This window comes from Neoarius graeffei, chromosome 23 (assembly GCF_027579695.1).
Source record: "Neoarius graeffei isolate fNeoGra1 chromosome 23, fNeoGra1.pri, whole genome shotgun sequence".
Lineage (NCBI taxonomy): Eukaryota > Metazoa > Chordata > Actinopteri > Siluriformes > Ariidae > Neoarius > Neoarius graeffei.
Window position 1 is genome coordinate 25,327,053 of NC_083591.1, and position 25,696 is coordinate 25,352,748.

At 40.1% G+C, this 25,696-nt stretch overlaps 1 protein-coding gene across 2 annotated transcripts in view; it reads left to right on the forward strand.

The window, feature by feature from the left end:
* Positions 1-25,696, forward strand: part of nrp1b (neuropilin 1b) — a 186,333-nt gene that overhangs the window by 95,459 nt on the left and 65,178 nt on the right. For both annotated transcript variants that reach the window (XM_060905961.1, XM_060905963.1), the window contains exons 9-10: positions 17,187-17,527; positions 18,263-18,407. In XM_060905961.1, the coding sequence (XP_060761944.1) occupies positions 17,187-17,527; positions 18,263-18,407 (486 nt within the window). The remainder of the gene's footprint in view (positions 1-17,186; positions 17,528-18,262; positions 18,408-25,696) is intronic.

The following is a 25,696-nucleotide window of genomic DNA, read 5'->3' on the forward strand; positions in this document are numbered from 1 at the left end:
AAACATAAATACACATACGGTACACACAAGTTTCTGCAGCTGTTATGTAAACCATGGCTGGATTCACTGCTAAAAATAAACCCACTAGAAATCAAGATGGTTATCGCTCTTTTCTAACAAATCAAATTAAAGTGAATTTAATTACTTTTGACAATAATGTCTCAGAAATCAGGAAGAATCTGTGTGGTTCTGTGCTGCTTCAACAGCTGTGGTAAATTCAGCTTTGGAAAAAACTGAATAAGAAATACACAAGTCTTTACTTTATAAAGAATGCCCATGTGTGAGACCATGCACTTTACATAGATTCCCTGGGTGTGCAGAGAACCAAGTTGTTGGTTCATGTGACTCATCACATGCCAGGTGATTAATGAAATAATCTTGAATGCATATTTTAAAAAAACACATTTTTAACTAATGCCACTTGTCTGTAATGGTTAAATGGAAACTGTGAATGATTATGCTAGCTAGCTATTACAGTGACTTTAGTACAGTATATTACACTTGATCCCTTGAAATGTGGTTGATGGTCATCAAGTGGTCCATTTTTTTTTCTCAATTTCTCCATTCTCTATTTCTAGCTATTGTCAGAATGTCTAACTAATATGTAAAATTTGAATAAAATTAAGATGGGAATAAAGTATCATTATCAGTAACTGAGGATCACTGCCTAATGTAGTCAATCCATCTACCCATGTTGCTGTCACTGTCAGCCACCATCAGCAGGCAGCAATAGAAACAGTCACTACAACTTGCCAGTACAGTAATGGTGGTGCTGCTACGGTAGATGGTGGAAAACACAAATTACTGGATTCATCTATATCCTGTGATGGATTTCATGTTCATCTCTACAGCTGTTGTGTTATTATTCTGCAGTTTCCTTTCTATGTTTATGCTGTTGTCAAGTCAAATTATTGTATTTGGATAGCGCTTTTAACAACAGACAATGAGCAAAGCAGTTTTATAGAAAAATAAAGCCTTTAAACAGTTGAGCTAATTTTAATCCCAAAATTTTTATTTATCCCTGATGAGCAAGCCTGTGGCAAAGGTGGCAAGGAAAAACTTCCTCAGACGACATGAGGAAGAAACCTTAAGAGGAACCAGACTCAAAAGAGAACCCATCCATGTTTGGGTGATAAAAGATAGCATGATTATAAATAACTTCCTTCTATAACCAAGTCCTATATAGTTACAAAGTACAACTGTGTAACCAGGAAATTCATTAGAGTTTTTGCATGAAGTCTACTTTGTTGAAGTCATCAACTTCATTTATTTTATTTTATTTTAATGGTTTATTTAATAGGGACCATGCATATTGATGAACATTGTTGTATAAGAATACAGCATGTAAATATGCCAGAATTAGTAAAATAACTACTTTTCATCTGCAGTCCCCAGGCAGGTAACATAAAACAAAGCATAAAAAAGACAGCTAAACATTCATCCAGCACTCAATCACTATAATGATGACATAAACATTGCCACAAAAACAGATAAACAAAACAAAAAAAAAAAAAGACGACAAGCAACAAAGAAGACAAGGACATTAATACTCATTCACCTGTACATTGACATTTAAATGGTGAAATATTTGGCAATTAATAGTGAGTGCATCTCTGGTTTTCTAGGAGCCACTGTTTTAAATGAGTTTTGAAAGTGTTGTATGTTGGACACTCTCTTATTGGGATGGGCAAAGTATTCCAGAAATTACCTCCTATTACTGACAATACATTTTGCCCAAAAGAGGTGCGTCTAAATGGAATTATACAGTCCCGTTTTACAGAGGCCCGTGTGCTACCTCCACTTTCAAGTCTTCTAAAAAAGCCATGCAGTGGAGGGGGTGCAAGATTGTATAACACTTTGTACAAAAAACAAACATACTTGAAGTTTTTAAAATTCTCAAAACTTAACAGTTTGTGTCTCTCTAGAATGCTGCAGTGATGAAATGACAGAGGCTTTTTATCTAATATTTTTATAGCTTTCTTAAAAAGGGATTCAATACTCTTAAGCGCGGTTATGTTAGTTAGTGACCAATTCATAAAACAATACTCAATATGTGAAAAAATCATAGTATGTAAAAACAGCTTGGCAGCTTTTGTGTCAAGATATGGTCTAACTTCTTTAAAATTCTGCAGGTTGAATTTGACTTTGCTTACAACCTTTTTTACATGACTTTTTTAAATGTTAGGGTTGAATCATAAATCACTCCTAAATATTTAAATTCGTTAACAATATCAAACTCCTGCCCTCTAAGGAAAACATTAGAGTGTAACACCTTCATGTTTTGCTTAAAGAAAACCATGCAGACTGTCTTTTTCGTATTGAGATATAGACATGACTTAGTCAGCCAGTCATCAATATGAGACATTGCAGACGTAAGTGTAGTGGCTATCTGTTGATAGTTCTTGGCATGTGTAAAAATTACAGCATCATCTGCATACAGCTGAACATCAACATCTTTACATACGTCTGGTAAGTCATTTATATACAGTGTGAACAGGATTGGACCAAGTATGGATCCTTGAGGGACAGTCACAGGGTGATGATTTTGAGTCATTAACACGAACACATTGTTTTCGGTCAGACAAGTATGATTTTATCCAGTGTAGAGCTTGCTCAGAGAAATTAAAATATGATAATGTGGATAAAAGAATGTTATGATTGACAGTGTCAAAAGCTCATTTTAAGTCTAGGAAGACAGCGCCAACATAAGAGCTCCTATCGAGGTAACCTTTGACCTTTTCTAAGAACAAACAGTTGGCCGATTCCGTTGAGTGGTGGGTCCTGAACCCAAATTGCATAGGGTGGAGTGTATTTTTACTTTTACTGAGATGTTGAATCATTAATTTAACCACCCATTTTTCTAATATTTTTGATACAACAGGCAAAATACTGATTGGCCGATAATTGGCCATGTCTGATCTATCACCTGATTTAGAAATGGGTGTGACCAGGGCCATTTTCCATGCTGATGGCACCACAGATTGTTTTAAGGACAAATTTATCAAACATGTAATAGGCTGTACAAGGATATCTTTGTGCCTTTTTAAAAAATTTGTATCAAGGCCATAGAAATCCATGGCCTTGGAATTTTTCAAGGCACTAATGGTGTTAGCTACGTCTGTTTCAGTTATTTGTTGCAAATGGAAGACTGGTTGTGCATAATTAATGGAGCAATTAATGGAGCAAATGGGGTAATTAGAAGGATTAAAAAGTTGGGTTATTTCAAAAACAGAATTAAGAAAGAAGGTGTTTAACTCTGATGCTATAATGGTTGGATCTGTGACTAGAGCATTGTTTATTTTCAACTCTAATTCTTTATTGCAAAGATTCTGTTTCCTACCAATAAGCTTGTTTAAGGTCTGCCATATCTTTTTCCCATTTCCTCTTGCCTCTTTAATGGTATTAATGAAGAAGTTGGCTTTAGCTAATCTTAACTTTTTTATAACTTTGTTTCTTAGTGAAGTAAATTTTTGTCTATGTATAGTAAGACCAGATTTTAGCGACAGTTTCAGTGATTGGTCTCTTTCCTTCATGAGTTCCCTACATTCTTCATTAAGCCAAGGCACAGTATCCCTACTTTTCCTTTTACTCCTCTTTTTCAAAAATGGTTCCATAGTTTTCTTAATTGTTAAAGTGAACTGATCACAGTCATTCTCCATGTCTCCAGAGAGGACCATATCCCATTCAACTTCTCTTAGTACTGCCCCAAGATTTTGCTGTTGGTTAGTTGGAATTGATTCGAAATTACATGTGGATGCGGTTGAAGAGTGGAAACGATGCTTTTTTAACTTCCTAGCAAAGAGAATTATATTATGGTCTGACAGCCCTGTTATTAAATTAAATGTCTTAGTAATTCTTTCTGGTCTATTTGTGAATAACAAATCTATTTTAGTTTCTGAATGATTAGTTACTCTTGTGGGTTGTTCAATTAACTGTGTAAGATTAAAATAGTCTGTAATGTTTTTAAGCTTTTTTCTTCCACCCTTATCACTCCAATTGACATTAAAATCACCCATCAAATTAACCTCTTTGTTAAGATCACAGTTATGTAGGAGCTTTTTTAACTGATCATAAAACTCAGGTTTTGCTGAAGACTTTCGATACATTCAAATGAGTGAGAGAGTCATTTCAGGTGAGAGTGTGATGTTGACCCCAACACATTCAATATCAGTTTGCCATTCAATCTGTTTACATTTAATAACGCTTTTCACATATAATAAACCCCCCCTCCCCTCCCATTGTCTCTGTCGTTCCTAAAAACATCATATCCTGGCATGGTAATAAGGGCCTCTGGAGAGGAACGGGTTAACCAGGTCTCCGTCAGTCCAAGAAAATCGATATTGGAGTTTATAAGCAAGTTTTCCAGTTGTTCGCGTTTAGTTGACATACTCCGGATGTTTAAATGTCCGCCAAACAGCCCTTTAACTTTACATCGAGGGTCCCATACAGTTCGAGCCTGATTAAGCGTTTGAAAAAATTTTGCAGTGCGATGTTTTTTCATCACGGGATTTTTAGGTCTGATTATGGGCATAGTCTTTGCCAGTTTTCCATCATGACGACCTGGCGTGTTTTGGGACTCACCACCACTGGAGATGTTGAGCTCAGTATTCCACTCTTTCGACGAGATGGCCTCCCCAGAGTTTGTAGAGTTGGACGCAGCTCCCGGCCGCAGACACTCCAGACCTTTAGCCAACGCTGCCTCCCGCAGCCCTTGACCAGTGCCACTCGACAACGCCACCCCAGCGGGCCCCGTCGAGCAGCCACCCATAAGAGCCAAAGACCGGACAATCGGCACAGACGGCCACGGCAGCACAGGGAGTGAGTAAAGACAGGTCATTAATTGTGTAGCGTAGACAGACTGACCTGGCAGCGCCAGCAGTGGTAGTGTTGCAAGGGGTTCGGGCCTAGCATTGGCCACAAGCAGGTTATAAAGGAGAGTTACGAACAAGGCATTTTCCAGTGAACTTCCCATGACGGCATTTTGTCTGCTCGTTGTTGATTGCGGTCCGGGGTTACATTCTACATCACCAGCCAGAAGTAGTAGTATTGCGAGTTGAATGAGATGGCGTGACTTAGATGGCACTTCACGCGACATAGGAAACACCTTTGCGTGTCCATTGATGTTGAGTTTGGAATACAGCAGGTGTTGACCACCACTGCCAACAAATCAGGTGTTTTCTTTGTTATGGCGATATTGCACAGACAGCAATAGCAGCGCGGTAATATAAGAGATTATAATCCAGTGATGTAGTTTGCGTTTAGATGGTTTAAGCACACGATACAAACACACAACATCTGCCGAGCTGCATGCGTGCACGTCTGCGTCTGCCATCTTCCCTGTGTGACAGCGAGAAGCCCCTCCCCATTGATGGAGACTTGAGTGCAAGACTGCTCATGACAACTGCAGTCCTAAAGTTATCATGTCAATTGTAGTCCTCAGCCATCAGAGTAAAACTAAATGTCCAGAGCCATCTTCTAATTGTGTCTTCTAAGACTGTCCATATGGGGCCATCCTCCACAGGAGCGATGTGATGAGACTCCAGCCAGATGTAGGGCATCAGGATGGATCAGGCAGGTCCAAAGAGCAGGAGAGGTCAGTATCACTGGTGTCTGAGAATCGACATGTAACTCGACAGAGAGAGACAGACAGAGGGAGACACAGAGAGGGAGAGTGGGGGAAGAAAGAAAAAACAGGTTGTAAGGTATGCTCGGTGTCACCTAATGGTTAAGAACAGTATAGATTTTGTGCCAAGCAGAGACTCCAGCAAGACTAACTCTGACAGCATAACTAAAAGGGAGAACCAGAAGATATGAGGTAACACAGACATGATGGAGCTCTGGGACATAAAGCAGACAGCCACTACACCGTCAACAAACTTGAGTGAATGCGTGAGAGTGGGGGGCAGAATCATCCATACATCCCAGTTTACCAAAACACTCTATGCCTGCGGACTTTCCAGATCTACTCCTTTACCTAATAAAAAGCTATTAACAAAAGGCTTGACTAAAAATATATGTTTTCAGCTTAGACTTAAACGTTGACACTGTGTCTGAGTCCCGAACATGACTTGGAAGGCTGTTCCATAACTGTGAGACTTTTTAAGAAAAGGTTCTGCCCCCGATGTAGCCTTCAATATATGAGGCACCAACAGATAGCCGGCACCTTTTGATCTAAGTAGGCGTGGCATAAAGGACCAGAAGTTCACTCAGGTACTGTGGTACAAGACCATTCAGTGCTTTATAGGCCAGTAGTAGTAATTTATATTCAAAGCAAAATTTGATTGGGAGCCAATGCAATGTGGAAAAGATAGGGGTGATGTGGTGATATCTCCTAGTTCTAATAAGGACTTCCTCTGCTGCATTTTGAACTAACTGGAGCTTGTTTATGCACTTATTGGAACAACCAGAGTAAGCCATTACAATTATCCAAACGAGAGGTAACAAAAGCTAGTTATTCTGCATCATGTAGTGACATTAAATTTCTTACTTGAGCAATATTTCTGAGATGAAAGAAAGTTATCCTCATAATGTTATTAATATGAGTTTCAAATGAGAGACTGGAGTCAATTATCACACCAAGGTCTTTTACTGCTGCACGTGAAGAAACAGAAAGGCCATCCAGAGTTACTATGTTATCAGAAAACCTACTTTTAGCTGCATGTGGTCCTCGTACAAGTACTTCTGTCTTGTCAGAGTTAAGTAGAAGGAAGTTAATAAGCATCCAGTGTCTAATGTCCTTTCCTCAATTTTATTAAGCTGGTGTCTCCCAGAAATATACAACTGTGTGTCATCAGCATAAGAGTTGAAAACTAATACCATGCTTATGAATAATATCACCCAGAGGTAACGTAAATAAAGAAAAAAGTAGTGGGCCTAAGACAGAACCTTGTGGAACACTAAAATTTACCTTAATATGCATAGAAAAATCACCATTTACATCAACAAACTGATAACGATTAGTTAACTAAGACCTGAGCCAGGAGAGGGCTGTACCCTTGAATCCCACAACATTTTCTAGTCTATCAAGGAGAATGGTATGATCAATGGTGTCAAAGTCTGCGCTAAAGTCAAGCAATACAAGCAGGGAGACAGTTTTGATCAGAGGCCAACAGTAGGTCATTTACTACTTTAACTAGTGCTGTCTCTGTGCTATGATGAGGTCTAAATCCTGACTGATACATTTTGTGGATGTTATTCCTATGTAGATATGAACATAACTGCTGTGCAACAGCTTTTTCAAGGATCTTGGAGATAAAGGGGAGGTTTGATATTGGCCTATAATTGAACAGCTGATAGGGGTCGAAGTCAGGTTTTTTAATCAGAGGTTTTATAACTGCTAGTTTAACCCTCTGGGGTCTGAGGGTATTTTCTGGAACTCTAATGATTTTGGCATGCTCTGATTTTGTTGTCAGTTTCAACAAATCTAAGCAGTATTTTCAAAGTCATGTGAATTTTGTATTCAACACGATTTTAGATACAATATCTGTGTAGTATGTATGTCATGATTGTACTTAAAAATAATAACAGATAAATGAAGATGTTGTAAAAAGCACTTTTAGTACTGTTGGAATGTGTGAAAAAAAACATGACTTTACCCATTCTGTCGAACTGTTTTGGTCACTTGAGGTGATTCTGTTCAGTCTTAGGAATGTATCCAGCACAAAAACTTAAATCTGCTTCATTGATTTGGACAATCAACTGGCTATCAAAAGAAATTATGTCCTATTGTTTTGGGATAAAGGGTTGGCAGTGGGAGGGGTATTCAATGAGAAGTGTGAAAATTTTCCATTCATTCAATGAGAAGAGTGAAAACCCCTCTCACTGCCATCTCTTAATCCCATCAGATTGACTCTTAATCCCATCAAATCAAGTCACAATGGGTAAGATAATGTTTTTTCACACATTTCATTTTTACAACAGCTTCATTTATCTGGTATTTGACTTTATTTTGGTATTTGACTCTATTCAGTGTCTTGAAATTAACTCTTGTACTATTTTACTCAGTTCAGAGCCATAACCACCTCTGTTACTCTGTTACACAATTACTCTGTAATTTTGCTCCCACTCTAACTACAAATTGTACTCTCTAAACTCAAAATCAAGCAAAATTAACTGTTTGGAGGAAAATACTTTTAACTCTGGAAAAATTGCTCAGTCATTTTTCCTGTGTGTGCACTATAGTGCACGCATATCAAGCGATCTGCTCATCAGAAATCGAAGAAATATTTACACTTACTTGAGTTGATCTTTGGCTGGATTGAGTCAAAATAAATTAAAAAAAATTTAAAAAGGCACCATTCATCATCAGTTCTCAAGATTGAACCGAATCACTGTCCTGAATCATGAATTGATCTGCTGTCCTGAAATTGAATCTCTGTCCTGAATCATGAATTGAATCGCTGTCCTGAATCATCCAAAGCGCATAAAATCGGTGTCATCTCGCAACAAGTTTTACCTCCAACTATGTCTGACAGATTTTATCCAGTTTACGGTGGGCATTCCCAACATGAAAGAGAAACCAATCAAAACCGAAAGAGTGAAAGTGATTATCATGCCGTTACCCTGTGAATAGTCTTTTATGAATGCGTAAGTCGGCGGTCAGCACTCCGACTCCGGTGTGACTGAAGAAGGTGACAAGTTTCATGTTTCATCTAATTTAGGTAATTTAAAAACTATATTATTTGGCAATGGGCACATAGGAAAGTGTAAAGTATAAAGTTTGTCAATATGTTTATCATGCTTGTATGATAAACTCATGAAGATATTTCTCTCAATACATGACCTACTCATTCTAAACCTGTCGAGCTTCGCTGGCAAAGCTCTCGACCCCAAAGGGTTAAAGGATTTGAGTACATAGCCAATTCTAAGGGAAGAATTTTTTTTTTTTTTAGAAGAGCTTCAATTGCTTCTGGTATTATCTGTTTGAAGTGTCTTGTAGGTAAGGGATCTAGTGCACAAGTTGAAGATTTTGATGTGGAAATTAGTGAAGTTAGTTCAATTTCTCTAAGGGGAGTCAAACATTCTAATTGGCGATCTGATATAGTTATATTGTGAACTAAAGGGTGACTTAAATTGTCTGGCCTTAGATTAGTAGTTTGAATTTTTTGTCGGATATTTTCAATTTTGTCATGGAAGAAATTCATGAAGTCATTGCTACTACATATTGCAGGTGTGCATATGTCTATGGTGGACTTTTTCCTAGTTAATTTTGCTACAGTATTAAATAGGACTCAAGGATTATTTTTGTTATCCTCTATTAGGGTGGGGAGAGACGTTGATCTAGCAGCTTTTCTATACTTCAGGAGGCTTTCCTTCCCTGCAAATTGAAATACTATCAATTTTGTTTGACGCTATTTACGTTCTAATTTTTGATTGGTCTGTTTTAAGGTTAAGTGTAATCATTACCAGGGTGCTCGTTTTTCCTGTCTAATCATTTTTCCTTTAAGTGGAGCTACATTATCTAAAGTATTGCAGAACGTTGACTCTAAGCAATCAGTTGCCCGATCAAGTTTTTTGGGGTCTGACAATGATCCAATCAAAGTCAATATCGCTGGGAGATTACTGATCAACTTTTGTGCAGTAGTTGATGTGAATGTATGTTTAATACAGTAGCATAGCAAGGTGCATGTATTATTGCTCAGACATATTTTGAATAAGATGAGATAATGATCTGAGGAAGCTTCAGATTGTGGAAGTGTGAATGTTTTCTATATTTAATCCAAATGTTAGTATTAGATCAGGAGTGTGACCACCATTATGAGTTGGTCCTGTGACGTTCTGATTAACCTCTACTGAATCTAGAATGAACATGAACACTGTTTTCAGAGGGTCTTCTGAGTTATCAAAGTGTATATTAAAGTCTCCAACAACTAAGGTTTTGTATAAGGAAATAACCAGGTCTGAGATGAAATCTGCAAATTCAGAAAGAAATTCAAAATATGGCCCCAGGGGCCTGTAAGTAGTAAGTTACAGAATTGACTGGGTGGAATTATTTTTTGTGGCTGCATATGTAAATATGAAGAATTTCAAACGTATTGAATAGCCAAGTTTTTGTGTTATGCCTAGATAATAATTATAAATAACTGAGACACCTCCTCCTCTGCTAGTTAGACGAGGCTGGTGTATATAATTGTATCCAGGGGGTCTAGCTTCATTTAAAGCTACATATTCATTTGGTTTAATCCATGTTTCTGTTAAACACAGTACATTAAACTCCTGATCAGTGATAAGTTCATTAACAATTAGCACTTTAGACATAAGAGATCTAATATCTAATTGTCCTAACTTTAGATCAAAGGTGCTGGCAGTAGCTGTACAGTCAGTATGATCTAATTTTATATTACTTACACTACTACTACTACTACTACTACTATTATTATTATTATCATTATTATTATTATTATTATTAATATAAAGGTTCTTATAGGGTGCATTTCTAGCCCCAATGCAGCTTGCATAATTAAAAGTCTATGCACATACTACCTAATGAAAATATTTATTAAACAAAAATGTTTTTAACTTGGTTTTAAAAACTGCCATAATCTCTGTTCTCTTGATATATTCTGGAATAGAATTTCATAATTGGGGTGCTGAGGTGCAGAAAGTATGACAACCATATGTCTTGGATTTAATGGGTGGGATGCATAACAGTTGATGATTGTAGAGTTTGTGATGGATGATATTCCTGTATGGTGGATTCCAGGTATCCCGCAGACTGTCCATTCAAGATCTTGTATGTAATAAGGAGGACCTTAAAGGTAGACTTTCAGATTTTTCAAGTTTAGGTCATAAAAAGAATTTTCCATGACACCCAATTATGTTTGTTTAGTGGACTGAAAGCTACAGAATTTGAATCACAGATTTCCAATTTTATTATTATTATTATTTTTAAATAGAATAATTAATCATTGTAGGGGCACGTGGCCCTAAATTCTCCACTGCTTTTTCTTGCTTCACCATGACCTAATTCAAGATACTACGTAACGCATCATGTGGTGGGCTTTCCTCATTCACGCAAGGCATTGTGGGATACAAATTTGAAACAGGAGAGGAAAATGGAGGGTGGAAATGAAACATGAAAAACCAGGTACAGTAACGGAAAGCGAGAATAAAAGACGTTCTGTTGTGAAGGAAAGGAAATGCAGGACCAAACTAATAAATATCGCCGGTCAGCAAGCACCTCGGTGTGATCAGCTGTTCGTTTAGCGACAGAATGATGTAACTGTCAGTGCAAGGTCAATGGTACACCTGTAGATGACAGAAATTCAACACTGGATGTCAGCTGCCATAAAACCCAAAAGGAAAAGAAGAAGAAGCAGGTAAACCTGTGCATGCGCACACCGGGCTTCCTCTGTCTGCTTGACTGTGCAAAGCGAGCAATTTCATGCACATTAATTGCTAGGGAATTCCTTCAAATTAAATAACCTCCCAGCTATAGAATGGCCTGGGTTTTTTTGAGATATTGCAGAAATAAACATATTTCCCAATGACCAAATATCAGAGGGAATTAAATTTCACAGATTTTATGAAATTGAAAGGCCATATAGCTTTAAAGTTAATTCTTGCTTCTACTGGTAGCCAATGCAGATTCTTGAGTATCGACATTACATGGGCTGAACAGCGTGATCCTGCTATCATTTGAGCTGGAATATTCTAGATTCTTTGTGAATACTTTTGCAAGACACTGTATACAAAGGAAGATGCTTGAGCAGTTTCAAACCCTTTCCAACCTGAACACTATTAAATTATTTGGTAGACACACTTCTTACAGTAATGCTTTTATGGTTGAGGACTACAGTTGACTTGTCATGAACAGTTTTGCACTCAAGTTTCCATCAATGAAGAGTTACATCAACGAAACTGTCTTCATGTTAAAACTGTTAATATTATAGTCATGCTGTCTGTTGTTGCCCAAATGAGGATGGGTTCCCTTTTGAGTCTGGTTCCTCTCGAGGTTTCTTCCTCATGTCGTCTGAGGGAGTTTTTCCTTGCCACCGTTGCCACAGGCTTGCTCATTGGGGATAGATTAGGGATAAAATTAGCTAATGTTTTAAGTTGTTCAAATTCTGTAAAGCTGCTTTGCGACAATGTTTATTGTTAAAAGCGCTATACAAATAAACTTGACTTGACTTGACTTCAACTGCTGGTCTGCAGCTCTATTGATATAAATGGCCAAATTTAACAAAATTAGCAATTTTGTTAAAAATTAGCAAACATGGGAATAAGACACCTTAACCAATAAAATATAAAAAGGAGAGAAGAGAGAAAAAAAGCCAATACAGCATTGGGGCTGTCAGTAACGCAATAGAGAGTGCCACTTCCAGTCAGATTCCAGACATGGCAAATCTGAACTACAACACCCAAGAGCCACAGCGCCCTCTATTGCCTGTCTATTAATTACACCTGTCACTCATTCCCTGATTAATCAGCCCACGCTATATAAACACCTCTTCCACACTCACTCGATGCGAAGTATCATTCAGCGTCTTACCGGTCATACCAAGTCTTGTTATTCTGCCTGCCTTATTGTGTTCTCAACCCTTGTTGTTGTCTTGTTCTCGTTACTCTTTAGCCCTCATTACTCTGTCTGCTGATTGATCGACCCCTGCCTGTCCCTTGACTTCGATTTTGGCCAGGGGGAGATTCAGACACAACTCTCACCAGTGAGTGTGTGTGTCAGAGGCATCACTGTGCATCACATACAATTTAACATATTAAATTCCCCAATAACATGCAAGAAATGAAGAAGGCGAGGAGGCAGCAGCACCGCCAAGCCAAATGTCAGAATAACGAACTATATACTCACTGACTCCGAGTATCAACCCAGCCTTACATTATTGTTAAGGTTCAGCATTAGACTACATCTGTGTGTATGATAAGATGCAAAGAGTTATCCTCATTCAGCAGACACGCGAGGGCTGAGACAATTTTTCCAGGAATGTTGCAGCGTCCTCCAGCTGCTTGAAGAACTTATCCTGTCTGTTGTATTTAATCCTGAGGACAGCCGGAGATAGCATGGTGAAGACATTCCCTTCTCCTTAAGCTGCTGTTTAACTGGGTAAAACTCTTGTTGCTTCTTTACAACAGCTGCAGAGAAATCCTCGAATATTATGATTCAGGCACCCTTGTAAGACAGAGCCTCAGCTTTCCTTGCTGCTTGCATGATCTGAACTTTATCCTGAAAGTTGTGGTTCCTTTATGATGACAGCACGGGGCCACTGTCCGGGGGGGGGGGGGGGGGAATGGCAGGTGAGAGCACGATGGCAGCAGTCTAGTTTAACAGTCCCATCTTGGAAGCTAACTAGCAGTAGCTCCGGTCGCCAGGTTTAAAAAAAAAGACATTAGGTAGCTCGATGATGCGGATGTTACACTGCCATCCCCTGTTCTCCAGATCATCGATTTTATTCAAGGCCACTTCCAGCTTACTCTCAGCTTTGGTGAGTCTAGCAGCATGGTTCGCTACCACGTTCTCAGAGTCTGAAATGCGCCTCTCTGCTTCGGTAACCCATGGATCAAGTGTGGCAATTCTGGATGAGCAAGCTTCAAGTTTCTTAAGAACTGGGTAAGTCTTATTGTCAAAGGAGGCTTCCACACCTTTTAGCACTTCTGTCATTATTCTGTCGCCCAAGCTGTCAGCCTTGACATGACACAGGAATGGCGGTTTGCCGGCGAAGCTTGTAGTGACTTTTCTTCTCCAGATTTAGCAGACTTTGTGGTCAGGTTGAGCCACAGTTATCGAGATTGTTCCACAATTATTGATACCAAGATAATTATTTATTTAAAAAAAATTGGTATGTGGTATTAAGTTAACAAAACAGTTTTTATTTTAAATTTGTTTTACATAGACTTATATTTAGGGCGGCACGGTGGTGTAGTGGTTAGCGCTGTCGCCTCACAGCAAGAAGGTCCTGGGTTCGAGCCCCGGGGCCGGCGAGGGCCTTTCTGTGCGGAGTTTGCATGTTGTCCGCGTGGGTTTCCTCCGGGTGCTCTGGTTTCCCCCACAGTCCAAAGACATGCAGGTTAGGTTAACTGGTGACTCTAAATTGACCGTGAATGTGAATGGTTGTCTGTGTCTATGTGTCAGCCCTGTGATGACCTGGCGACTTGTCCAGGGTGTACCCCGCCTTTCGCCCGTAGTCAGCTGGGATAGGCTCCAGCTTGCCTGCGACCCTGTAGAAGGATAAAGCGGCTAGAGATGATGAGATGAGACTTATATTTAGTACAAAATCTCTTTTATGTCAATATATCGAGGTCAGTGCTTATGTAAATGAGAACATAATTCTGTTTGTAAACAAATGAACTTATGTTTAACCTGTGTCAGAAAATCTCTTTGTTCCACTTTCTACCCACTTTCCAAGTGTTTTCATAGATCGCATTTTGTTAATCATTCGTTGTTGTTTGTATTAATTTCTAGTTTTGTAGTTTACCAATAAATGTCAACAGGCAATTGACATTGTAACCACATGAAAATTCAGGTCAAAGATCGCATGTCATTCCTTGAACCAAAATATAAAATGTCTACTGATATTGTAAAATGTGGTAGATATTTACGACAAACTGCAAAAAAAAAATCTGAATGGAATAGAAATATCTGAATATTTCAAGCACTTCATTTTTTATATGCTAGGAATAATTCTAATTCTGTTTATTGCAATAGGATTCCAAATACTCTATAAGCATTCCATTCTGTTATGAATCAGAAAAAAATTATTATAAATCACAGTACTTATTTTTTTAAAGTACTTAATCTACTTCAACAATATTACACAAAGGTCGATACATAACAGTTGTAAATGTCACTTAATTCCACAGGGTGTCGATAATGGTAGACACTGGTGAAAGTGATCACTATTATCAAAACATCACTTGACTTCTCAAATGCGTATTTAGATACGAAATAGCGACTGTCAAACAAAAGAGTAAGAAAAAAGTAGGTTTCGACAAGGATATCATGAAATATCGGCGAATTTGATCAGTAAAAACATGTCCATGATTTTCCCACCATGCTTACCTGCGATGATAACGTCCGGGTTTTTCCTCAACCTCCTGATCATGCTGAAAAAAATTCCATCTCAGGTAATAAGCTCTGTCTTCAGACAACAAGATCAAAGGGTGAGAGGGTCTTCCGGCTGATTAATTAACCAAGAATAACTTATAACTGAAACTCACCTTTGTAAAAAATTTTTATTGGTAAATCTGAAAAGGTGTCGATAATTATGGACTTGATCATTGTAGCCACCGCTCTAGTACAGTATTGTTTGGTGTGAAAAGCGATCAACAAGTCTGAAAAGCTGATTATGGTCTGTTTCTCCTATTTTAGATTTGTAAAACTGTGTTTTGGATGTTTCAAGTAGAGAATTATATTCAGCACATTTCAATTCAAGTTGCTGTTGATCCACTGTACAACCAGATTTTCTAAATTTATGCTCCAACATACGTTTGTCCCGTTTGGCTTGCCGTAGTTCTTGATTATACTATGGTGCTTGAGGAAGATGTCTGATCCATCTAGACTGAACTGGTGCAACAGTGTCATGGATATCTTTAAGACTGTTGTTATATAAAGATACCAGGTAATTTAACCCCTTCAATGCCCTTGGACGAGTCAAGTATGTCATGAAATCTTTTACCGCTGTGCCTCATGACGTACGCTACTCGTCATAAACACCTCCTTTTATGTCCCTTACATGGCACGTTACTTTTACGTCACAGTGGCACATATGAATTACAGTCAATGCCTAAAACATTCTTCCGTCAAAAGGCACAGTGGTAAAAGATTTCATAACGTACGTGACTCGTCCAAGGGCATTGAAGGGGTTAAAGTAGGCAAAGAAGAGCAATCAAGCTGTAAGAATGCATCATGGACGTCAAGTTGCAGTTTGGCGTTATCTAAAGTCTTTGTCGATCTATCTGTATGTCATCAAAACATGATAAGGAGGTGGCTTAGAATAGTTGATTTTACAGCTTAACACTTTATGGTCTGAATAAACCAGTGTTGTAGTCGAGTCACTAAACCTTGAGTCTCCAGTCTCAAGTCCCCAGTGTCCATGTCCGAGTCAAGTCCCCATGATTCAAGAAAATTTAAAGTTGAGTCTGAGTCAAGTCCACTATTGATCCAAGTCGAGTCCAACACTCCAACCGCACCATTTGACAGTGGCTGTTTTAACGGCATTAACATGTTCCTGAACATGATGTATGAACAGGTGACTGTGCATTCTTTCTGTCAGGGCGTGTGAAGTTTTCTGTCAGAGATGGTTGGGAGATTGATGTAAGTGCAGAAGGTGTGTTTCTAGAAGTGAAGACAGGTAAACAATCCAGAACGGCAGGCAAAATTGTAAAACAGTGAAACAGGTAATAGGTCAAGCGAGGCACAAACAGGCTGTCGTAGACTAGGCAGAATCAGAGATGAGAAACAGGAAATCAGGTATCAGGAAACCAAACAAGGAAATAAGGCTAGGTAATGTGTTAGCAACGCAACTCGATACTTTGCAAAAATAAGTGCGTTTTCACAGTTTTTATATAAGTGCGCTGATTGCACCTTAATCTTGTGCAGGTGTGATTCATTTATGCGAGAGTCCGCTTGGCGCACATGTCTGGAGCATGCCCGAGAGTCTATCTGATGCACATGCCAAGGTGCACAGGTGTGACACTCTTGCGCGAAATTTGTACAAAAATTAATGTAGATATAAATATCTTATGCCAAATTATTATGGCATGTTAGAAAAAATAAAGAAAACATCAGAGTCCTTGTCTCCAATTTACGAGTCCTAATGCAGTTAATGCATGAGTCCGAGTCCAAGTCTGAGTCATCAGTGCTCAAGTCCAAGTCGAGTCCTTAAATTAGGACACAAGTCGGACTTGAGTCTGAGTCCTGGACACGAGTACTACAAGTCTGGAATAAACATCCAGAAGTACCTGAACATCAGCTATTATAATTTTTCCCTCCTAGTGATGATTAAGTCGGGGGTATGACCTCGTCAATGGATGGGGCCCTTGACATGTTGAACTAAATTTATAGACACCAACAATTTGATAAACTTATGAGCATCTGGATGATTCAGGTTGTCTAAGTGGAAATTAAAATCTCCAACAATAGCCAATGGATGAGTACGGTCCTGCATCAGGACTGTAAGCTCATAATAAGACAATAATCTCTATTTTTAAGTTGTTTCTCTTTTTTTTTTCCTTAGACTCTCCATGCTCTAGCATGTTGGGGATGGTCTCTGGTCAGATCCTAGACTCTCAGATCTCTGTGTGGCCTGAGCTGGAGAGGGGCTGGTTACCTGAGCAGACCAGGCTACTGACAGGCCGCTCTGGCTGGGTGGCACCTGTACCATCTGTACCACATGGCACAGCAAACAGCTCTTGGTTGGCACTGGACCTTGGTTTGACTCACTGGGTCACTGCAGTCATCTTGCAAGGGGGGAGACACAGGGACAAGGTTATGTTTGTCCGACGCTTCAGACTGGCCTACAGCACCAACGGCTCTGACTGGATCTATATACAGGAAGAGAACAGAAACAAACCTAAGGTGAGAGAGAGAGGGAGAGAGAGAGATAGAGATATGCATAGTAATTGAAGAGAATATACTTGTAATTATGTTTCAGTGAAATATAATTACATATATTCTTTGTTGGTAAATAAACAGCATTCTTCAGAAATACTAAATATAGAGGACAAAGAAAAATCAACATGGATACACACACACACACGCTGGCCATTTTAAAAGGGAACTTTCCTGTTCTTGGCTGGAGGCAGTGGAACCCAATGTGCTCTTCTGCTGTTACAGAAGATGCTTTTCTGCTCACCACAGTTGTAAAGAGTGATTAGATGAGTTACTATGTCCTTCCAGGCAGCTCAAACCAATTTGGCCATTTTCCTCTGACCTCATAGAACTGTGTCTCACTCAATGTTTTTTGGGGTTTTTTTTGCATCATTCTGTGTAAACTTAAGAGACTGTTGTGTGTAAAAACCCCAGGCGATCAACAGTTTCTGAAATACTCAAGCCAGTCCATCTGGCACCAACACCAATGCCACAGTGAAAGTCACAGAGATCACAATGTTTCCCATTCTGATGTTTGAAGTGAACATTAACTGAAGCTCTTGATTTGTATTTGCATGATTTGATGCAGTGTGCTGCTGTCAAGGGACTGGCTGATTAGATAACTGCATAAAACAGCAGGTGTATGGGTGTACCTAATAAAGTGGCCAGTGACTGTATCTAGCGTGTAGTTATGTATATGTATCAACTTTCATCCTTCTGCAGGTATTCATGGGAAACCAAAATCATGACACTCCAGAGGTACGTTACTTCAAGCCATTGATGATGCGTTTCCTGCGGGTATATCCTGACCGTGGGTCACATAATGGCATGGCCCTCAGACTGGAGTTGCTGGGCTGCAACACGCAATGTGAGGAACAGCCCATTTAACCAATGACTTCTAAGTGCAGATACGACAAACCAATGTCTCTTCACATTCTGAAACTGCATATTGAAAACATCAAAGAAACTATCCAAAAAATGTTTTTGTTCTTGTTGAGATGGAACACCGGCATAAGGATGAAGAGAAGATGCAGTAGAGTAAATGTCAGCATAACTACTGTGTGTTTGGCAGAATACTCACAGAATGGTAGTTGATTGAAACAGTTACCAAATTATTATAAATTATTTTAAAAGATCTGAAGTGAAGGAATTACCCAGTGTTTGCATACACTCAAAAAAACCAACATGGGTGTCTGTTACATGAACCTAAGTCTAACATGTAACATGTAACGGTTGACATTTAGGTCACTCAACAAAATTGTTTCTGGCTAAGTTAACGCATTTTACTTGGGTGGAAATACTTTCCATAATTTTATTATGCTCACTGAGCAAGTTATTTTTTTGAGTGTATAGTGATAGATAGACATATAAAATGTATAAAAGATTTCTGTGAATGTGAAGTAGCTTTAACACTATAAAACACACAGTTATGCCTAAAAGTGGCTGCCATGGCATAATTATATATTTTAAATGTAATTTGGTGATATAATATAAAATCAAACAATACAAACAGATTCAGCACCAAATTAACTTATGGAAATTATGACGACAAACCCCGTAGAATACCTTTGATACAGAGGATACAGGATTCTGTATATAAGACAAGAAATCTTTACTGTCATTATACAGTGGTGCTTGAAAGTTTGTGAACCCTTTAGAATTTTATATATTTCTGCATAAATATGACCTAAAACGTCATCAGATTTTCACACAAGTCCTAAAAGTAAATAAAGAGAAACCAGTTAAATAAATGAGACAAAATATTATACTTGGTCATTTATTTATTGAGGAAAATGATTCAATATTACATATCTGTGAATGGGCAGCGGGTAGTGCACCCCTTCGGGGGTGGCCTACAATGGAGAAGTAAGACGACTCCTTCCCTCCGCTAGTCTGGGAGTTCGCCTTGGGCAAATGATAACACTCCCTTAGCCTCCTGTCCAGGGATACGGAGAAGCTGATGCCTACTGCCACGGGCAGCAGCGTGGTGGATGTTGCGGCGGCGGACGAGCCAGTGTGGCCAACGGCAATGTAATAAGATGCTAGTCAGCTACGTGGCTAGGATCACAAGTCCAGTGAGGTTGACTACTGCGACTGAGGAAGGCAACGGGAAACCACCTCAGTTTTTTTTTTTTTCCCCTTGATACCCTATTGCATCCATGACAGTTATAATAAATGATATGAGTAAGGACGTGAACGGGACCTTAGCTATGCAAGGTGCCACGTCCGGCAGGAGAGGAAGGGGGACCTCTCAGGTCGTCAACATGCGAAATCCCTTCAATACTAGATTGCGAATTGGTACTTGGAATGTTCGTACAGTGACGAGAGAAGAAAAGCTGGAGAATGTGAAACAGGAGATGAGTAGGTTGAGAATTCAGATCCTCGGTCTGACAGAGGTGCGCTGGAAGGAGAAAGGTGACTTTTACAGTGATGAAGTACGAGTCATTTATTCTGGAGGAACAACGCGCGAGAGAGGTGTCGCTCTTATATTAGATCCCCATGCTGCACAATGTGTGGAGAGAGTTGTGCCATTCAGTGATTGACTTATGATGGTAAAGTTACGCGGAGAGCCAGTGGACATCATGATAGTGGTGGTATACATGCCTACCACTGCTCACACAGATGAGAAAGTAGAGGAGATGTATGAGAACATCGAAGAAGTTTTGAACAACGGGAAAGGGAATGACTATCTAATACTGCTAGGTGACTGGAATGCAGTTGTCGGCAAAGGGAAAGAAGGCTCAGTGACGGGCCATTTTGGTCTTGGTACACGCAACGAAAGAGGTGACATGCTGGTAGATTTTTGCAAGCGCAGAGGTCTCACGATTACTAACACATGCTTCGAGCACCACCCTAGAAGGAGATACACATGGAAGGCCCCAGGAGATACTTGCCGACTACAAATAGACTATATCATCACTAGAGAGAGATATCAGAACAGCGTGAAGCAGGATAGGGCCTACCCAGGAGCTGACTGCGACTCGGATCACAACCTAGTCGTGATGCAAGCCAAACTAAGATTAAAGAGAGTAGTAGGCAGTAGAAAGATCAAGAAGTGGAACAGAGAGAACCTTAAAAAGGACAACCGTGATAAATTTATGGAGGATGTTGATAAATATCTTGAAGATGGGAACGCGCTTTCTGGGGACACCGTGGAGAATAGGTGGAACCTGTTAAAAAGCGCTATATTAAAGAGTAGAAAGGATAATATCGGTTATGAAACACGGAGGAAGGCAAAGAAACCTTGGGTCACCGAGCAGATGCTGGATAAGATGGAGGAAAGGAGGAAATGGAAGAATGTAAACACGGAGCACGGAAGAGTGATGTACAGGAAATTGAACAATGAGATACGCAGAGAAACAGATAAAGCTCGTGTAAGCTGGTGGGAAGGTCAGTGTAGAGAGCTGGAAGATCTGGAAAGAATGGGCCGGTCTGACTTGGTGTACGCAAAGGTGAAGGAGCTCTCCAAGGAAAATAGAGGCGGGAAGAAACAGGATAATGTGCTCAGTAAGGATGGAATCCTGCTGACAGAGACAAAGGATATTAGTAACAGATGGAAGGAATACATAGAGGACTTATACGCAAGTGAAGAGAAACCAGACGAGCTGCCCTTAGAGCTGGAGGAGGAGGTTGATAAAGACAGCCGTGGGCCTGACATTTTGAAGGAGGAAATATTGCAGGCGATTGATCATCTAGCCAACAGGAAATCAGAAGGAGCTGATGGAATACCAGCGGAAATGTGGAAAACATTAGGGGCTGAAGGACTCGAGGCTTTTGTGGAGCTATGCTACACTATCTATAATACCGGTATTTAGCCGGAGGAATGGTTGACGTCAGTGATAGTACGCATAGAGAAAAGATCTCAAACAACAAGATGCGATGAACACAGAACCATCAGCCTGATCGTGCATGCCTCAAAGGTTATTTTGCGTGTTCTGACAAACAGAATAGAACCAAAAGCCAAAGCATTTATCAGCAACGATCAGTTTGGTTTTCAGAAAGGGGTTGGCACCAGGGAGGCAATAGCAGTTATGAGATTGCTTAGTGAGAGGTGTATAGACCACAATCAGGACATATACGTGTGCTTCGTGGACTACGAGAAAGCGTTCGACAGAGTAGACTGGGTGAAACTCCTAGAGTTGCTCAAGAGAATAGGGATCGACTGGCGCGATCGTAGACTGATCGCAACACTGTATATGGGTCAGATGGCAGCAGTTAGACTGAAGGACGGCTTGACTAATCCTGCAATGATAGGACGAGGAACCAGACAGGGGTGCTGCTTGTCCCCTTTGGTGTTCAACATCTATGCAGAAGCTATGTTAAGAGAAGCGCTAGACCAGGTGGATGAAGGCATTAGAGTAGGTGGACATCTCATCAAGACAGTGAGATACGCGGATGACCAGGCTACAGTTGCCAGCTCAGCCTGTGGTCTACAACTTATGATGGACAAGATGCAGGAGACTGCAACGGAGTATGGCATGAAAATCAACGCCAAGAAAACCAAGGTGATGAAAATCTCGAAACAGCCTGGGGAAGAATTCGCGGTATGCCTTGATGGTAAACTACTGAGCCAAGTGAAACAGTTCTGCTACCTTGGAAGCATATTGACACAAGAGGGGTACTGCGACATAGAGATCAAGTCGCGAATCGCAAGGGCAAAAGACACATTCTCTAAGAGAAAAGAGCTCCTGACCAAGTCATTTAGCCTGCCGTTGAAGAAGAGAATAATTAAGACAGTAATCTGGAGCGCTCTGCTCTATGGCTGAGAAAGCTGGGCAATGCGAAAGGATGAGATCAGGAGAATTGAGAGTTGTGAGATGTGGTTGTGGAGGAAGACCCTAAACATCCTATGGTCAGACAAAGTCTCCAATGAGGAGGTACTAAGGCGGGTTGAAGAAGAAAGGTCACTGATTGATACAATTCGAAAAAGACAGAAAGCGTGGCTAGGTCACACCTTCAGACACGGAGAACTGTTGGTTATTGTGATGGAAGGAAGAATTGAGGGAAAGAGGCCTCCGGGTCGAAGAAGATGCGGCATGATGGACTTAGTGAAGCGGGAGGCGGGCTCATATGAGCGAGCTAAGAGACTGGGAGAGAGTCGGATGCTGTAGTGTCCAGACCTGCTTATATAGCAGACCACCAGAGACAGATATCTGTGAGTGGCAAAAGTATGTGAACCTCTAGGATTAGCAGGTAATTTGAAGGTGAAATTAGAGTCAGGTGTTTCCAATCAATGGGATGATAATCAGGTGTGAGTGAGCACCCTGTTTTATTTAAAGAACAGGGCTCTATCAAAGTCTGATCTTCACAACACATGTTTGTGGAAGTGTATCATGGCACAAACAAAGGAGTTTTCTGAGGACCTCAGAAAAAGCATTGTTGATGCTCATCAGGCTGGAAAAGGTTACAAAACCATCTCTAAAGAGTTTAGACTCCACCAATCCACAGTCAGACAGATTGTGTACAAATGGAGGAAATTCAAGACCATTGTTACCCTTCCCAGGAGTGGTCGACCAAGAAAGATCAGTCCAAGAGCAAAGCGTGTAATAGTTGGTGAGGTCACAAAGGACCCCAGGGTAACTTCTAAGCAACTGAAGGCCTCTCTCACATTGGTTAATGTTAAAGTGCATATCCTGGACCAATTTAGTGTTTTTTTTATATGAAAGTATGTCCCTTTACACACTCATCCAGAAGGGTAATTTTGCACAAGGCCATCTGTCTACAGCAGAAAAAAATAAAATAACAAAACGCGTCTGGAAAAATCCCAAGGGAGTCTGGAGCCAGATTCATGACATCACGTGCGGCTCCTCCAGGCTGAGAGAGCTTGCATGGATTCAGTGCACAGTCTGTGTAGGCCAAGTTTAGCAGCTAGCGATTTTGCATTGAAATATGGAATTGTCATCTGAGCTTCTAAACCCATGGATTCATGTATCAATGCTCATCTATCTATTGTTACATAAATCATATTTTTTCTAATTACTATTATGTACTTATATATTTCTTCATTTAGAAGAGTACTGGCACTGTAGAAGAAAGATTTTATAAGCTACACACATGGAATCCGGGGGCGGCACGGTGGTGTAGTGGTTAGCGCTGTCGCCTCACAGCAAGAAGGTCCGGGTTCGAGCCCCATGGCCAACGAGGGCCTTTCTGTGCAGAGTTTGCATATTGTCCACATGGGTTTGCTCCGGTTTCCCCCACAGTCCAAAGACATGCAGGTTAGGTTAACTGGTGACTCTAAATTGACCGTAGGTGTGTGAATGTGAGTGTGAATGGTTGTCTGTGTCTATGTGTCAGCCCTGTGATGACCTGGTGACTTGTCCAGGGTGTACCCCGCCTTTCGCCCATAGTCAGCTGGGATAGGCTCCAGCTTGCCTGCGACCCTGTAGAACAGGATAAAGCGGCTAGAGATGATGAGATGAGACATGGAATCGGCTAAGCAGGGTTGTGTATATATATTTAATGTGTTTGACAGGACCCAAGATCTCAAGCCCTGACATGCATATCCCTTGATACATGTGAAGTAAGTGTATTATCGCCCAGCGCTTTCGTGTTGTTTACTTTTGTGTGTGTCAATAAATAGCATTATCCGTGTACCACACAAACACACGAACACCTAACTTAGAGTATAGTCTCTCTTATTTCTTACCCTAGCAACAGTCAACTTGTGAATTAACGATTTTCTTGGTCTTTTTCTCGGCTCTGCTTGGTCCTCGGCTTTTTCCGGGTGCCTCGCACGAAGCACTCCCATTTCTCTCTCATTGTCTAGTCTTTTGGAAGATGATGAGTACTAATCCCATCACGATTGGTGTTGCTACACCCTCCTACGATACATCTGTTAACCATTTTAATAATTACATGAAACGTTGAAGAAATTTGCAGAAAACCACCTGGTCATATTCTCATAAACAAACCAACGCTGACATGGGATTCAGAAGGAGGCATCCCGTATGTGATGTCACAAAAACCAATGTTTGCCGGGAAATCCAAATGCCAAGTTTTTTCAGAGGCAGACGAATTCACCTCAAATGGCTTGATTTCAACTGAATTTTTCTGGCATTGTGCAAGGTAAAAAATTACACAAAATGCAAAATGTGTGACAGATATTTGACCAAAGTTTAATATAAAATAAGAGAATTACATTGATCTTGCTCCTAAATATACCCAAGATGTGCACTTTAATGTTCATGAGTCCACCATCAGGAGAACACTGAACAACAACGGTGTGCATAGCAGGGTTGCAAGGAGAAAGCCACTGCTCTCCAAAAAGAACATTGCTGTTCGCCTGCAGTTTGCTAAAGATCACGTGGACAAGCCAGAAGGCTATTGGAAAAATGTTTTGTGGACGGATGAGACCAAAATAGAACTTTTTGGGTTAAATGAGAAATGTTATGTTTGGAGAAAGGAAAACACTGCATTCCAGCATAAGAACCTTATCCCATCTGGGAAACATGGTGGTGGTGGTATCATGGTTTCGGCCTGTTTTGCTGCATCTGGGCCAGGACGGCTTGCCATCATCGATGGAACCATGAATTCTGAATTATACCAGCGAATTCTAAAGGAAAATGTCAGGACATCTGTCCATGAACTGAATCTCAAGAGAAAGTAGGTCATGCAGCAAGACAATGACCTTAAGCACACAAGTCATTCTACCAAAGAATGGTTAAAGAAGAATAAAGTTAATGTTTTGGACTGGCCAAGTCAAAGTCCTGACCTTAATCCAATCAAAATGTTGTGGAAGGACCTGAAGCGAGCAGTTCATGTGAGGAAACCCACCAACATCCCAGAGTTGAAGCTGTTCTGTACAGAGGAATGGGCTAAAATTCCTCCAAGCTGGTGTGCAGGACTGATCAAGAGTTACCGGAAACGTTGAGTTGCAGTTATTGCTGCACAAGAGGATCACACCAGATACTGAAAGCAAAGGTTCACATACTTTTGCCACTCACAGATATGTAATATTGGATCATTTTTCTCAATAAATAAATGACCAATTATAATATTTTTGTCTCATTTGTTTAACCAGGTTCTCTTTATCTACTTTTAGGCCTTGTGTGAAAATCTGATGATGTTTTAGGTCATATTTATGCAGAAATATATAAAATTCTAAAGGGTTCACAAACTTTCAAACACCACTGTATTTTTGTACAGTGAAATTTG